The sequence below is a fragment of the Anopheles stephensi genome, unplaced genomic scaffold, assembly GCF_013141755.1.
Source record: "Anopheles stephensi strain Indian unplaced genomic scaffold, UCI_ANSTEP_V1.0 ucontig58, whole genome shotgun sequence".
NCBI lineage: Eukaryota > Metazoa > Arthropoda > Insecta > Diptera > Culicidae > Anopheles > Anopheles stephensi.
Genome location: NW_023405425.1, coordinates 21,536 through 39,109, shown reverse-complemented (window position 1 = coordinate 39,109; position 17,574 = coordinate 21,536). Strand labels below are relative to the sequence as shown.

The 17,574-nt window shown below is 44.5% G+C and overlaps 1 protein-coding gene across 9 annotated transcripts in view; it reads right to left on the bottom strand.

Moving 5' to 3' along the window:
* Positions 1-17,574, bottom strand: part of LOC118517164 (FH1/FH2 domain-containing protein 3) — a 57,681-nt gene that overhangs the window by 18,939 nt on the left and 21,168 nt on the right. For all 9 annotated transcript variants that reach the window (XR_004908266.1, XM_036063057.1, XM_036063051.1 and 6 more), the window contains 2 exons: positions 8,483-8,592; positions 7,439-7,497 (listed from right to left, as the gene is read on the bottom strand). Coding sequence is in view for 7 of the 9 variants with exons in the window: in XM_036063051.1 (XP_035918944.1) it covers positions 7,439-7,497; positions 8,483-8,592 (169 nt within the window). In the remaining 2 variants the exon portion in view is untranslated. The remainder of the gene's footprint in view (positions 1-7,438; positions 7,498-8,482; positions 8,593-17,574) is intronic.

Here is a 17,574-nt window from a genome sequence, read left to right as displayed (position 1 = left end):
GGGCAAGAGCTTGCAGAGAGTGCAATGAAAAACTGTCATTTGCTGGAGAAGATCGACGGAAGCTTTTCCGTCTCCCATTTTCTCTACAGCAATTCATTGGAGAATGTTTCCGGTGAAGCTTTGAGGCAGCACGCTTGTGGCCCGTTGCAGCAAGAAAAGGTTAGTTTTTGTGCTGATGGATCGAGTTGTCTGTTGTTGTTCTCTATTTGCAATTGCCATTTTTATCTTTAATATGAGGTTTATCAGCATCCAAGATCTTGGTGAAGTTCTGCGTATTATAAAATTATCCTCTGCTGAATACTAAACTTTCTTTTCATGGCCATTATCTTCAAATTTCCAACAAAGCAAACAAAATGATAAATGTTTTGATCGGGCAAGCAAATGATTTAAGTTATCCTACGTGTTTAACGTACGTTTGTCGTGTTCGTATGACCTATCCTTGAAGTCTACAGCGTTACTTGGACTTCTAATACTCGAATCTGGAAAGATTCCAAATTTTCTTTCGGGTAATTTGGAATGGAATAAAAAAAGGACATGTCCCACATAATCTTCGACTCAAACGATAAGTCCTTCATATTTCGGTAGAATTTCTCTAAAATATGTAGTAGAAGGAGTTGAATAATTTAAAGAATATTTCACTCCCTCCTGTGATGACTGCTAGTAATGAACTGTATTGTACCCAACCTTGACTGGGTCAACTAACTACAACTCTGTGTGTGAGTGTGTCAACACTTGCGACATTAGCCGAGTAAAATGATCTTAAACACAAATTACTACCTTCCATCAGTGCAGCGCTTTTTAAAACTGTTTACCATCACCTGACCTTGTTCGAGCCCTTTCTCAACAGCGCATTTGAAAAGGTTTTCAAAGACGGAATGGCCCCAACAGCAGTCTGCGAGTCTGCGGGTAAATATTTGGGTCGTTTCAAAGCACTACACAGCTCCACTCAAATAAAGACGAGACAGAAGTGAGTCAATCATCTCGAGAATGAGTCATTCAAAGACAATAGTGCTGCTCAATTATGTTTGTGCGCGCATTGTTTAACGATGCCTCACCGGTGTGTGATTAACTTTGATTAATTAACCGGTGTGTGATTAACTGCCATTGAGCGAGGCACGTTAGCATTCCGATCAACAACGGTAAGGTGATAAATACTTCTCCAAAAACTGCTTAAGCCGTTTCGACTGTCTCAGCCTTATCCAGCCTAAAGGGAAGCTATCTGATTGTAGGTTGTGCCGCTGTTGCAAACAAATCACACGGCACCGGCCAAGATAATTGCTACCGTTTGGCTTATAAATAATCACGCTTCAGCCCTCTGGACCCTTAATAATCCAGGAATCTCCGGAACCCATGCCCGACCCGAACGACTGCCCAAATGAAGCCATCCATCTGTTACGATTGCACCGTGCCTGGCATATCATATCTAGTCTCCCGGTTCCGGGGGTTCCTTCATGTGCCGATAGAAGAAGGAGAAAAAAATTACCCTCAGCCAAACCCTGAGCGGTCAGAAATTGCCACTTCTCTGGCCCGCAGAACAGAAGACCGGTAGCAGCCGAGCGAACGAGCGACCGACCGCCGGCAGGAGTTTTTATAGCCGATTAGTGAAAGCACGTAACGTCACTTTATTATAAAAACACACACACAGCCTTCCGCCTTCCCGGAGTAGCAGGGAAACCCGTTGAAAGGGTGTTAATTTTTCCCTTTCGCATATTTTGCGCTCGATGATATTTTGCTGATGCCGGGGAAGCTTTTCTACTTAGATAATCCTGGATTGAAAGCTTCTCTGATAGAGTGTACGGTGTGTCGAAAGTATCGAATCGATGAGAATATTTACTACAATTTCATGGCTAATAGGAGATAAACTACCCCGGAGAAAGAAAAAAAACACGGTATTAAGCCTCCTCAAGCTCGAGCAAGGTTTTTTTTCGGTGCAAAATCTTGGCCGTTTTATGGACATTGATTGAATGATTTGCCATTTTTGCATTAAACACTCCTGGGTTTCGAAATCTCGTCAGCTAGTTTTATTTCGGTGTTTATTGTTCAGCTTGCTTGCAGGTTCCAATTCTGCAACGTCACGGGCCGTGGACAGTGGTTAAGATCCTCAGGATACCAGGACTCGAGACGATTCAAGCAGAATGTGATGTACAGAGACACTCGACGTCGGAAGGCTAATGGAGGTTTGGACTTCGAGATTGCGATTCCCGTTATTCCCAGTGGAGCCATTTTTGGCCGATTGATATCCTCGCCAGTTCGTATGCAACATTGTTGTTGTGTAAACTACGTTCCATCACGTACTATCCCACCCTTCGCAGCGGTTGCGGAAATTTGGTGGATTCTGCCCGATCATTGCTTGCCCACCGTATGGCAACAAATCCCAACCGAACTATCATCGCCGTTCGATGCTAATAAAGTACCGTTTAGTACCACCGCTGTCGGCCATAACTAGCATCTACTTGCCGCGCCAAAAGAACCACATCGCAGCAAGAATGGTTGGGGTTGGGGAGCATTACGCTGAAAATTCTCAAATTATCGTCCATTTGACCGTGTGAGGTTGCTTTATTTCTCGCTCGCAAAACTTCCACTGGTGGTCACTGGTTCGGCCCCGATTCGGGAGGTATTATTATCGATTTCGACGCCAGAATACCGAATGAAGCTAATCGGTGACTTTGGCCTTTCGCAAAATTTCTTCCTTCCGAGGGGGTTCTCGGAACGCAGCAGAATTTAACAACTGGAGCTTGCGACTAGAGCTTTCCAGGGCTTCGGAATGAAAACATGCGGGCAAACCTGCTCGTAGTGGGGTACACGGTACTCTGTACAGGGAGCAAGATGGAAGACAGGCGCGTGACGTGAAGGGAATTAGGGTCATGTTTGTGCAAGACAATACGGCGTTGGGCTTCGGTATTTTGGAACGGATTTCGCACATACACACAAACACAAGCACACGCGCATACGGTCGTTGGATGCGTGCGTAGATAAATGGGGATGCTGCCCTCTGACATCATCATTAGCTGTCGCTTTTCACACAGCATACGACATGTTTTGTTTGTTCAAATACTTTTAGGTTTACTGGGTACATATGACCTCTGCAAATTAGTGCCTATTGTCCTCGGTAGCAATTTAAGTGCATTAGGAAAAGAGGATTTAAAGGGACGTATTGTACATGTACAATTTTAGAGATAGAAACTTTTTTTTGAGAATTTCAAAACTATTATTTCAGATTAGGCTTTTGAGTATGTTCTAGTACTTCATTGAAAACAGACAACAACTTCTTCTTATTCTTCTTCTTGGGTGGCACTACAACCTCAAAAGTTCTCGGCCTGCCATTTCTGGTTTTCTGTGACTGGATTTTACTCGTAGCTAGAAATGGGATTTGAACCCCGGACCTGCCGTATGAAGACCGGCGCCGCTGTCGCCTCGGCCACCGGACCATCCAGACAGCAACGGTTGAATTGTTTAAACAACATTAATAAAAATGACTTAGATGGTATTTAGATGCCTTAAACGTACTCTAACATCATCTCTAAACTCTTCAGTTCTATTTTAGTCTATAGTCTACAGTATAGACCATACACTTTAAAATTTGTTTCTTTACATGAATTCCGATATATTAGGAATCAAACTCTCAATAACAAGTCCGGAACAAGCATATGCTGACTGAAATAAAAAGACGACGGGTGACGCGGCTTATGGCTCGGAGTTTCTATAAACTCGCTAACCAACCAACCAACTTGTGCAATAAAATAATGATGCTTAATATGTTACCAACAACACATGCAAATCCACATGCAAATCAACACTCTTCACGCTCAGTCCAAAACGTCGAGTAAGTGCTTCCTTGGCCACGAATGTGCTCATCCAAGTGAAAGGCTGTCTATGATGGTCCATACATACAATGTTTCCAAGCACTGAACGTTGTAAGAAGGATACAGCCACTTCCAGAATCCATCAACTCCCACGACCACCCCAGTGAACGTGGACGAGATGCCTTTTCTATTGCGAAACAATTTTATGTGCAAACACAGCCGACAACAATTGCAATAGAACCGGCTTCAAACTTCGCTCACCACGTCTTCTGGACCGCACACAGCCGATCAGTCAATGAGAATGGTGGTAGTCAATGAAGCACAGTGTCTGCGGCACACTTCATCCGTATTACCATTTTCATAATGATCACTCACCACACGACACAGCACAACAACATCATCTTCCGGCCGAGCATCATCCGCGCCGTGTTAGAGCGTAAGTGGTAGCCGGGATCAGGGCAACAGGAGCATCATCAGCATAATAATGGTACAGAGCAGAGACACGGGGTCAGGCCAACAGGGGCTGTGAGGCACACGCACGGGTAGGGCCGTGTTCGGTTCGTTGAATTCGTATGAATTTATGACCGAATCACAAGCCGATCGATGGTTATGTTTTCTTTCGATAGCGATAATTGCCTAATTAGCATAACAAAACATCGATTCACAGCAGCCAGGAGACGCACGCAAACTATGAGGAGCCCACGGGAGAGACGGCCACCTCTTCCCAGCGGCACCACCATCGTCCGGCCATCGTCGAGGCAAACGGTTATGAGCTATCCAAACTGCTGATGCTTGTTGATCGTCAGATTGCGTTGTGGGCGGTAGCGTAGAATGAATCCGCTGGATTAATGTTGTGGTAAGGTTTCGTTTTTTCCCGCTTCTTGTATCCACATTCTCCTAGCTGATGATCCCTAGTAGAGTATGAAGCTCACTTTCTGTGACGCTTTGCGTACTTTCTGGAAGCATTTCGGATTTCCCGATGCGTACCCAAAGCTCATCAAACGGTAATTAATGATAGGGCACGATTAGTACTAACTGTTATTTTCTTGCCCATTTTCAGCAATAAACTTCCACGCTATCGGAAGGGCTTTAGCGGGTCGGCTTAAACCCACAAACTGGTGCCTGATTTGCAAATTCTTACTATCTTTACCGTCCTTTTCAAGCTTGACGAGAATGGGCGCTCATCGCTGTAAATCGTATCAAGAAATATTGTAAACGGCAGCCTTTCTTTTACCAATTTGTAGGCCGCCCCGCAATCCAATTTACGATCACCAAGACGAGTGTGGCCAACGTTGTTAAGCTAAACGTGTTTAGCCCTAAAACGGTAGATAATCAATTTGCAAAAAGGCATCGGCACAAAACCGCACTAAACGAAACCGACCTGCACCTAGTAGTGATTTAGAGGTGCACTGGTTAGCTGGAGCATGGCCGGAGCAAAAACCGCCAAAGTGAAATGGGAAATTTATCAGCTTCTGCTCGCCAAACCACTTCATCGCACCCGGCACGACACTACAACCCGCACAGCAAATCGAGCCGACCGAAGCCTGCTGGGACGAATTGTGGCTGGCACCGCCACAAAAACCCCGACCTGCGTCTATATCCTTCACCGGCCGAAATGGTGATACTCGATCGTTACATTACGCTGCAGCCAGCCAATACTAGGCGCCACCCTTGACTAGGACTGCTATTTGCAAGTGCAGCGTTCCAATGCAGAGGGATGCACGGTGTGCGCACATTGCAACCAATTTCATGCCATCCGGAACGATATGAGATGCTGTGTGTGTGTGTGAGTGTGTTGCGTGGCTTTTTTGTGCCGCTCTTTGCCAAACTTTGGTGGAGAATTTGTGAAGCGTTTGGAGTAATGGCATGGAATAAATTTTATTTCCATCCCGTTGGGAAAAGGTGGCATCTGAAGGCTCGAAACGAGTGGCGCGAACTGTTTGGGATTCGCATCGAAAAATATCTGTCTGTAAGTCTAATGGGAAATTCGTTTTTCGCCAGGCTGCGGTTGATGGACCTGTTGCTTATTGAGTCTGCAGGAGAGATAATGTCAAATGCAACCCATCCTGACGTACGATTACACCTGGGAACAAAGTACGGTGCTTGGGAACTATTGCGAAATAAAATTAATTTTAGTTAGAAAATAACCAGATCAATGTTGAGTGATGTCTATTATGCGTACTTCGTAAGAATTCGCTAGGGAAAATTACGATTAAGAAGATTTCATTTATTACCTTCCCAGCCAATGTGTTGTGACGGACCGAGTGCTTCCTTCCTTTCGCCACAACTCCGGGCCCCATCCTTTGTTGTATCCAATTTGAAATTTATTTACTTTTCATTGTCCTTTCGGTTATGATACGAGACCACGTTCCTGGTCCTGGGACATGGTTCAGCAAAGGACATGGACAAAAAATGCCATCGTTTTATGGAGCACGTTATGCTTTAACGGTTGGTAACGGTCCAATTCCTACAATGGATCTACACTTTCGATTTTCCACCAGCACCAGCCAGAGCACCGGATAAAGTCTGAGGAGCTGCTCTAGACAATAAAAGCAACTAAAACGAAAACGAAAAAAAAACGGAAAAACACATCACGCGCAAAGAAAGCCATCTACTCGGGAAGGGTTCTGGCAGGTTAGTTACCGGAATCCATCCGGGACACCCAGGTGTGCTGTAACGAATCTAAACTCGAACGTAAACCGAAGTTAATTGAGTGAAACATCAAAGAAGGCACAACACAAGTTATGCAGACGATTGGACCACTGCTCCCCGAGCTGCCGAGCGTTACCTTGGGGCTTGGAGTTCTTCGATTTCTTTGTTCTTTTTTTGTTTGGCCTATCCCCGGGTGCACTGCAGCAATGCTGGCAGGAGAAGCGACCAAACTTTTTTCACAACTAATCCGGATCCGGAATTTCGTCGCACGGGAATGGAATGTACCTTGTCTTCCAAGGATGGCGTCCGACAAGCGTGTAAAGACGGTCAGGGACAGGCAATCCTTAAATCGGAGACCCGACACACGATAAGACATCCATCCTTTGTGTAACAACAGACAGAGTGGAGCGTGTATTCTTTAATCTAATGATTTACTGCAAATTATTTGCCTTTGTTATGCAGCACAAGCTCGGTCTGAAGATGAAATATTTTCAAGCTTGATGCTGTCCTCGTGTTAAAAAATATTAAAGATTCCGCTTCCTGTAAGTAAGTACGAGCTTTTCTGACGTTTTACCTCAGCTACGTGTACCGCTCAGTGAAATAAAATTAACTTGTTTGACCAGGCCGTAAAGATCTAAACATCCCAATATACCATAAACATTTATGACCTGAAGCTCCTCCGGTACCTTCTCACAAGCGGAGCACGATTTCGAAGATCCTATTTTCCCATCGGTCCTCTCCCCCTCTCAGCGTCACGATGTCCGTAGACGACAAAGAAAGTGGAATATGATTCCTGTACGTTTAAAGTGCCTGCACGCTCTCACGGATGGGACCTATGACCGTTTTACCGGGTGGTTCAGGCCAGCATGTTTTGTCATTTCACCCCGGAAAGAACGAGACCGGGGTGGCTTTTGGCTTGAGGCGCACACGAAACTGAACGTGCGCCCTGCGAGTCAGGTCTGCAATAATTCTTGGGGACTTACCGATAATGGAGTGAACTCGGACACTGAGCTGCGTACGGACGACCAGCGAGTTTTTGCGGCTGCGAACGAAGGAAGGTAAGGAAAATAATATTAGAAAAGAAGAAACACCATAAATAGTGCTGTTTATTAGCTAAAGCACACGGGGGCTACATGAAAACTTTTCCATGCGACAGTGGCGGGTTTTGGAAAAGTTCTGACTGAAAGTTTAATCAAGGTTTGCAAAATTATGTAGCAAGATTTTTCCGGCCGAAACAAAGCCCTTTTGGAGATCTTCTGCTTTGCAGAGTGAAGTCCTTGTGTACCAAATGGAACAGTTGCGATCGTTATCCAATTAGTTGGTAAAGCTTTTTTACACACATTACAGTCGTGAAAAGCGTAGCGAAGGAGAATAAAACTCTGGTTTCAATCTGATTTGCAAAACCAACGTTCGCCGGTGCTATTTTCAACTCTTCGCCTAATTTTTAAGAAGATAGTGTACACACAAACTACACCGCGCTTGGCAAGAAAGTTTGCTAGCCAGTGACATTTTATTGCCACTTGCGCTTGTCATTAGAGAGGGTGTCTGCATAAACCGACCAACGACGGAACAAAGTGTTCAAATGACAGAAAAAATGGGAATATTTTACTCGCTTTGGCTTCCTTAAGAATTTCCTCGTTGGCCCATTGGACGCATTTCCGGATGAAAGCGAACTCCAAAGATCCAACTTTGGTGACAACACAAAACGAAGTCGTTACAAACTATGGAAGGGTGCCGGGACCTTGCACTTGCGCCGACCAAACTCTTCAACTGTGCTTGAAAGAAAACTTGGTCCCGGCGAAAGTGGACGCCGGGAGTTTGCCGTGGAAAGCAAGGGGTTCCGCACGAAGAAAGCGCGCCGTCCAATTTGTGCGTTCATTCTTTCGCGGGAAATTAATGTGTTGCAATTAGAAGACCGGGCAATCCCGGGGAAGTGGCTGCAAGAGCAATTTAAATTCATCCCCAACCGGTGTGGAATGGTGTGGAACTGGTTGTGAAAATTAATACTAGATGCATTTTTGACTTACTTCGAGTTGAGACCCTCGATGTCTTCCGATTGTTCGGCCAGCGATGACTCCAGATCGAGGTACGCTCCATAGTCTCCGTCCTTGTACACTTGGAGCGCGGCATCGTCGAGCTGTGTGGGGAGAAGAGAGAAGGGAAGCGTGGGTCAGTTATTGAAATGTGACACTGGGATTCAAAGCAAAAACATCATTGCTGATATCAGTTCGCTAACAGGAACCTCTCTCAAACAAAACTAGTCGAATCACGTTTCGAATGGAGCGGTATTATCGGCATCGCGGTAGAAAAGTCATACTTTCGCAAAGCATTTTTTTTGTCGTCAAGTCGCGACAATCCTAGCTATCAAAGTGATGATGTCGGTTCGAAAGTGTATATCAAATGTAGCGAAATGTGAATGTATTTGATTGAAAATTACATCACAGCTTACTTACTTACTTATCAGGCGCTACAACCGCTTTGCGGTCTTGGCCTGCTGCAGTGCCTTACATCACAGCTACCAACACCATAAAATGCACCTCCGAAAACCATTTCAAGTTCAGCCATTTCTTCTTATTCTTCTTTCTGATCTTTATGGTTGTTAGCATGACGAGCGCAATGTTTGTGACAAGTTCATGCATAAAAATTAAATTCTGCACACCATTTTGTGCAGTATGATACTATCCCCCATCTGATCTTCAATGATACGTCTTCTAGTAAGCATACTTATTAGCAGCATCCTGTTGTTTGTTGTGATCTGAGTCCTAAGAATGTGGATTAAACAGCAAATAATGCAACAGTTGCCTTCATAATAGAGATTCTCAAATTGACTGATCGATTGACGTTGTGTGGATATGCATGCCATAGATGCCCGAATATTCATCTGCTGCTCGAATAAACTTAGAGCGATGATGGAAAAGGTTTGTCTGAGTGAGAGCAAATTTGAACATATTCCATCTTTTTTCAATAAAAGTTTACAAATATACAAATAATCAATTAAACATTGTTCATGAGCTTATAAACCGTTAGGAACATATCGCAGAAATCCTTCCAAGGAAGTGTCAGAGCCCGTAAAGCGATACTGTAATTCAAGCTTTCTTCGCTGTCTAACAGATTTCGAATTTGAAAACCTTAATATACCGATTTATCCATTTCGAGAGCTTTTGTCAAACACTGGAGCAAGGTAATTAGGACTTTCATGGTAATTAGGTCTCCTGCGGGAGTGTTTTTCTTAAGCTCTTTAAATATAAGTGATGCAATAAATTCATCTGTTTCATAAACATACTTCAACTCCACTCGAAGAAGTTAAATAGTGACTTTATTTATTAAATACAATTCCAACACGATCGTAAGCAATGGCGACTTAGCAATTAATACAAGCCCGTCAAACGTTTTAAGTTCTTCATCTGTCCAGGGTCGGTCCAACAAAGCAAAACCTCTTCATGCATCTGACCGCTTATAGCGATGCCACCGTTGTACGCTATCTCTCTTTCTCTCTCTCACACTCTCGACGGTTCCAATTTCGCTCCCAATAATAATCCCTTGCGCTGAAGGAACCTGACCACACAACAAACAATGCTGCACAAAAGGCGAATGAAAATGAAAATTTATTATTTAATTTTATGGTAGGTGCTCATATTCCGGCAACACCTTGAAAGTGGTTGCCTCCGAGAGCTTTTTTTGTGTGGCTCATCACGGTTGAAAAATGAATATTAGCTCTATCTTGTCTGTGTCTGTAAACATTCGCGTGGACGAGCGAAAACAACAAAGTGCATCCCAAAAATTGGAAACTGTAATAACCGGAGCACGGAGCTCCGAAACACACACCGAGCACAGCACACAATAACGAACGGTAACAGCCACAAACTCACACACACGAAAAACACCGAATGGCGTTAGTGGCCATTTTTATACGCATTCCCTTGGCCCATCTCCCCTTCCCAACCGTTTTATTTTTGTTCCATCGTCCAAATTGGTGAAACATTGAAGGTTATAAATCGTCCCACTGCAACTGGATCAGTTCCGAATGGTGCACACTGCGAGTGCACCGGTCAGCGATACGGGAAAAGCGATGCGCCTGCAACGGTTCGGTGCGTTTGTTGCCTTTTTTTGTGTGGGTCTTGCCATCAGCAGCACCTCCAGCAATCCCATCGGCTGACCCCTTCGCTCCCTTCGCACCAATGTCCCAGTGGCTAGACCGCAGCGGTGAAATGCAATACAAGACGGATCTGTGTATGTGAGGCGAGAGCGTGTGCTTTGTGCGCAGGATGCAAGTGATAAAACAATTTATCACATTCTGACAGCAAGGAAAACACACTTCTTTAGCCATTTATAATTAATGTGATGCATAATCCGACCGAAATTTTAGCAGCTCGTTTGAGGGGAAAAAAATCTCCCCATTTAAGCGAGTTTTTATCGTTCGTTCGCTTTACTTTGTCAGCTTCGTCGGTTGCAGCCGCTTTGTTTTCACATCTAATGAACTGTGATGAAAAAAAAAACGGTGCTCAAAAGAAAAAGTTTCAGTTTTATGTCACTTTTCCGCAAATTTCCATCGATAGCGCGCCGAAACAAAAAAAAAAAGGGACAAATACTTGAACGCATGTTGAGTTGTTTTACATATGTTTGGCGTGCATTTTGGCCACACGATAAAAACGGCGCTTCTGCATGTAATTTCGTGTAGAGCAAGCTATCAATTCTTCTTCTTCTTCTTCCCTGGCACTACAACCTCGAGAGGTCTCGGCCTGCCATTTCTGGCTTTCTGTGACTTAATTTTACCCGTAGTAAAGAAGTCAGCCTTACGTACGGGGAGGCGGTCTGGATGGGATTTGAACCCCGGCCCTGCCGTGTGAAGACCGGCGCCGCTGTCGCCTCGGCCACCGGACCGCCCCAAGCTATCAATTAGGGCCAGATTAACTAGTGCCGCTTCACTCAAAGTCGATTCGAATACGTTGGGATTTTATTCTATACCATCGCGCGGTTCGTGATGCATTACTCTAACTTTACGAATCAGCTTACACAACGCTTCCTGTTTGACGTGGGATAAAAACAGAAGATACACGCCGTTTGTGCTACCCGTCACGGAAAGATTTCGGTGTTTCTAGGTCCCACATATTAGCGCGGTGCGTTGTTGTGAACGAGTTACGTATCTTTTGCGATACGCTCTTACGCTCCGACGAGTCTTTGCTTGCCCGGGACGGTGTGCAGTTCATGCGATCGCAAACGAAACAGACAAACTCACACACATTCACTGAAATCGAAACTAGACGATAGCCATTTGTACCCCAAGCAATAGCTGCATGAGCTTTCGATTTCATCCGAAGGTGCCATTAATTATATGTAACCGTCACAGCCTTTGCCGCATCATTCGTACTCCGACCCCAGGCAGCATCGGCGCATTCTACGTGGAGCCTCGTGGCTGGTAGCCACTGCTAAACACACTCACACACACACACAGCAATCCTCACACGACGCATAACTGAGTCATTATTATGATTTGCTGCAGAGCTCCAGTTCCTAGCCCACCCATACGGGCGACCGAGTGGCTCAAAGCTCTGGGCTAGAAGTGCCGCCCCGGGGGAGCAGGACCCATTTCCAACGCTTCTCGGCTCTCAATCGGCGCCCCCTTGTTTCGATGCGCGTAATGATGTGATGCTGTAATAGATGAGGCGAATGAGCGATCGTTTGTTCGGTTCGGTTTCGCGAAAGCTGAGCATCTTCAGCACGGCAGCCCACGATGTCTCGCGATGCAACGCGATATGCCCCATCTGTGTGGGGCAAAAGCATGGAAGTGTATACACGAATGTCGTGATTCGGCGGTCGGCGCGTTCATTTCACTAAGATGGCCTCCGGAAGAATGGGAAAATCATAGTCAGACAAACGAAACGAAACGAGTGATCCAATCAATAGAGCCGGAAGATTTAAGCACCAAGCACAAGGCGCGTTGTAACAGAGGGAGGCAGGTTTGGAATAGATCGAAGTGTTAGTTGTGTGGAATTAGTTGTATATTTCGATAGTCAAATCGATTAATGGGAAGTGTTGAAAGTTTTAACCTAGTTCAATGGGTAGTGGCAGTAGCAGCTACCAAGTATTCCTTGGTTTTGTGCTAGAGTCGATTGTGTTCCCCGCAGGCGCTTCATTCAGGATTAGATAAGTTGATCTGCTTCTTTTTAAAATGCCTTAAAAAAGAAGTAAAGTTGCCGACGATCAGTTCCCTTTTCTTACTCTAGACCTAATTTAAGTACAAACTTCAGTTATTGTTTATGATATGACTACTGTTATTGATTTTAACTACAAAACAATAATTTTCCATGACAGTTTTAACAAATAATAGGATGACAGTTTTATTCAATTTGATCCTGGATCAGCTTTGGTATCGAAAATCTTGCAGTTCCTATTTTAAGGAAACGATGATAATTTTCCGGACTTTAGCAAAGTTTTAGACAGTAAATTACCATTCGCAATTCACTTCTTCAGCTTCTTCCTTGGCACTACAACCTCGAGAGGTCTCGGCCTGCCATTTCTGGCATTCAGTGACTTGATTTTAGCCGTAGCTGGATAGTTAGTCCTGCGTACAGGGAGGCAGTCTGGATGGGATTTGAAACCCGGTCCTGCCGTGTGAAGATCAGCGCCTCTGTCGCCTCGGCCACCGGACCACCTCATTACTTGGGCCCTCGATTCACTACATCCAAATAAATTCGAACGCCTTACACGCTCTCCAACTTATATATCGAATGGATCAAAGACTTGAGTGACTCAATGACTCTCTGTCTCCATATGCAGAGTTAGCGATCTGGAATTCATACATCGATTTTATTCATACATTCACTTTATAAAACGACTGGAATCGATCCATCTGAGCTTAAAATAAGATGGTATTCACGGGCCCAACTTTTGGTAACTTGACAAAAAACATGTGCTGTTATTCGGGATCGAAACCAGGAGACTTAAAACTCAAAGGATTGTTATCGTCCAGTACTGTTAATGGCAAAACTTGTCAAAGGCAAACGCAGAATCACCAAGGTTGTTGTCTAGAATTCCTTTATGACTTTTTTTTCCTTTGAGCTAGGCACCAGCAACTGATTACGAGTGAGCGTTGCAGATCTCTAGGCAATGAGAACATTCCAATCATGACTTAACGTTTATATGGGCTCGTCCAGAAGTTGGACATAAATTTTTGATGCGTTTATTCTATTTTTATGATGCTGAGTGCTTCTTAAAGCAACCTTGCGACAATAAAGCAAGGTTTTATTACATTTTATTCAAAAATCATCCTTAAAGCTGTTTCATTTTAAAATCGACTGCAATGCAAAATAGGGAAAAAACAATTTTGAATTTGATAAAAAATGCATATTCCTTAGCGTCAGCAACAACTTATAAACTTACTTATAGATTGGAGAGCTTGCAGAATATATTCAAAACAAATTTGAAATGCGTTTGACACTACCAGCTGCATACTAAAACAAGCTGCAACCGCCAAGCATTGAAAGTAGTACGTTGGTACATGGTTAAGTGTCGTTCGCAACGTCTAACGTGTAGCATCCGGTTTGAAAGCGATAGTACTACGCGGGTTTCGCTTTTGTTGACGAAAAAAAAAAACAAAACGAAAAAACACGTCAAGCATGAAGACGTGACGGCCGTGTGTGCCGAGGATGTCTTGCGTACAGCAGCAGCAGCAAACAGCTTAATTGAATTCGTACTTACTTTCGATCGATCACCTCAATGCACGGTTCGCGGTTTGCCTGATGGATTGCGCCGTTTTCTTCTTTTATGTAACCGACGGCATCCACTCCGCCTTCGCCGTTTGGTCATTTGCATACACTAAATGCTACGTACGCGTGACGAAAGGCAAATCGACAACGACGACCGGTACCGCATTTCCGTTTTGCACGAGCCGGTTTTTCCTCCTGACGATTTTCTCCAACCGATTGGCCGTCCACAGTCATCTGTCTGTCCGGAAGGCCAAAAATAAATCTTACGCGTGAAACGATCACCCCCGTGAAGCGCTCCCTACCAGCAGAGCTTAATACGCTTTACCAAACGCGCCAATGTGCTCCCTCGAACGTGGCACATTTGTGCATTGGATTTGGCACCGGGCGAATGAATGAATCGAATGCATCAATCTGATTCGTTTTCGGGTGGATTCGCTTCGCCTGGTCCGTACTGAGGGTCAGTGCAAAATCGGGCATTTTGCCTTCCAGCAGCGACCCGCTCGGTGATCGATGGAAACGTGCAGGAAATGTAGGCCAACGCAACAAGATTTCCCCTTTCGATAGGTTGCATCGGCTAGAGAAGGGTTAACGATGAGGCAACCGAATGAGGCGCCAGAATACAGTTCGCCCGGCATGTTGTTGCTGGAAGGGCTGCAGCATTTGAATTTGAATTGGAAATAAAAAAGGGAATCTGTGCGATTTGTATGCGCCATCGTGATCGAGACAATAGTGAGAATGGTTGCACCGCAAAGAGTACGCAAGCTATCAACATCGTTTTAGTGTCGTTTTAAGCAGTTTAATAGCTTGCTGATCATTGATGAAGTTGCGTTAATTTCATCGGTTCAGTCGCTGTTTTGATCTTACTTGATATCTTCAACTTCAATCCACTAACCCTTGAGTGAGAATATCACTTCCTGCCGTTTATTTGGCTATTGTTTAGAGCAACCGTAACATCAGATATTATGTTGAGAAGATCCTCGAATGCATGCTTCAGCTCGTTTCACTTTCCATTTTGCCTCGATCGATTAAACTATGAAAAATGTGCACCTTTCTCACCATCATTCATCTTGCCATTAAACAAAAAACTCGAACAGAAAACATCCTGCCCAATACAACAACCATCACAAAAGACGATAATTTATCAAAAACATCCAGCGCGACCATTAACACCCCGTTGGCGGACGGGTATCTTGCGTGTAATAAAATTGTTCCCTCGGAAGTAACAGCTTGTCGCGGAAGCTTGGTACACTTTTCCCGTTCGAGTCACATTGTACCCTCCATCTCTCTCTCTCTCTCTCTCTCAAGCCCTTTCTCCTGCAAGAGCACCCGCTTGTAAATGATCGTTCCATAAAAAGTAAACACAATCCATTAGTGACAATATTCGCGACAAATTCACCAATCTCCAGCTAAAAGCAACATTAGCAGCAGCAACCACTACCGAACGGCCATTGCATGTGTATCACCTTTCCACGTCTGGCTTCATCTCCCCCAGTCCCACCCCGTGAGGGTGGGTTGCGATTTTGGGCAAGACATAATAAACCTCAGCAACACAAAACCGCAACCAACCGAACAAACGCCAACCGGCCGAGCAATTTATTGTTATTGTTTTCGCAAATTAACGCCCGACACGCCACCGAAAACGGATGGAAACTTTGCAATTTTCTTCTTCGCCGTGTGCCGTGACTTCAAACCCCAAACGGAACCCTGTGCAATGGCGAAAAATTGTCCAACAGCCGGAGCCGGAAGTTGAAACGCAACGTGCTGCCTACCTCACACGGTGCGCACGGGGTCAAGCAATTCGAATGCAGGCTCGGTTGTGGCTGCAGTAGCCGCGGTTCCAGCTCTCTCACTTCAACCACACAAAACGTGACCCAATACGAAAGATGGTCTAGAAGCAAGCAAGCAAGCAAGAAGGCAAAAAAGAAGCCGAACATTGTACGTGAACCGGATCACTGAAACTGATGCTTAACTCGACAAGCGAATTGTCTTGCAATCGGGAGCGTCTTCGCGTCAAGCGCCGCGCAAAACTTGGCGGCCAATTTCAACCCGGTGCGTACGACCGGGGTACGACGGGTGCGCCAATCATTGAATTTTATGGTGAACGTGCGGAAAAATGGGTCGTATTGCCGTGCCGCGCCACAAAACCGTCCGGCGCTATGAATGGTGCGCGGTTGACCAGCCGATGTGTGTTTGATATTATCTAACTGTACGAATTCAATTTGCGGAAGAGCCAATGGCCGAGTAATGGACGCTCGGATAATAGAGCAAATTGAGAAGGAAGAAAAAACGATCTTCCAAGGTTCCACGACGCTTCTTGCTTCCGTAGTACCCCCTTAATTTTTCTAATATTCTGATACTTTTCAAAAGAGTCTATTGAGGAAGTGTGAATTGAAACAATACAAAGTTTTTGCGATGAGTGCGCTAGCTGAACAATTTCTGAACGCTGCTTAATCAACACTGTTCAAGATTGAGTCTTTTCACGAAGTTTTTTTCAGGGAAAAAAAGCTTTGTAAACATTCGTGATGTAGCAATGACTGAACTGAAGGAGAAGGGCTAGTATATACTCTTTTCAGATTGGTGCTTGGGAGCGATAACCGAGGCTCTGAGATAGAAACTTCGTGCATTAATTTTTATCATGCAATCCATCCTGTACATCCTGGAATACACTAACAACGTAGACATCTCTGGTTGGAGACTCTCCTATGAAGCCGAAGTTACCTAAAGCTTTTAGCAAACGGCAAAAAAACTTCGGAATGGAGATTAACGACAACCAAAGTTATCGTCCCACCAAAATCATTAGTAGTCCTTCTAACAAACACTTATTTACTCGGTTGTAATGTAAAGAAAGGAGATTCCATCTTTGAAGACTCTTTTGAGGTCTAAAATGAGCATAAAGTAAATCACGGAAGATTCCACTTCCAGATCATTGATAGTCCCAATACTCACGTATGCCTCTGAGATGTGGACTTTGTCCAAAAATGATAAATTCCTTCTAGTCGGGTTCTAGAGGAAAATGGTCAGTAGGATTTTCGGAACTTATGAAGCCACTTGTAAAGCGATCACAACCATCGTGCAGCAAACTAGACTCTCCAGGCCTCGGTGGTCATGTCCTGGGAATTTAGAAGAGAGGCGGAAGATCCAGTTCGAAGTAAACCTTATGAACGAAGGAGACGTAATAACCAAAAATAGAGAGCATGCGTCCGCCAGAAGGTCCGGGATATTGGATTGGCAGACGATGACGTTAAACCGTGAGCGATATCTAAAATATGTCGGATTAGGAATGTCTGGAAAAATACTATACCAACTTGAACAGAATTGAGAAAATTCCTGGAAAATCCTTTTACAAATGTTTCACTACACCTTGAACAAAATCCATCAATGACTCAAAGTTCGTCAATTTATCTAAACCGCCA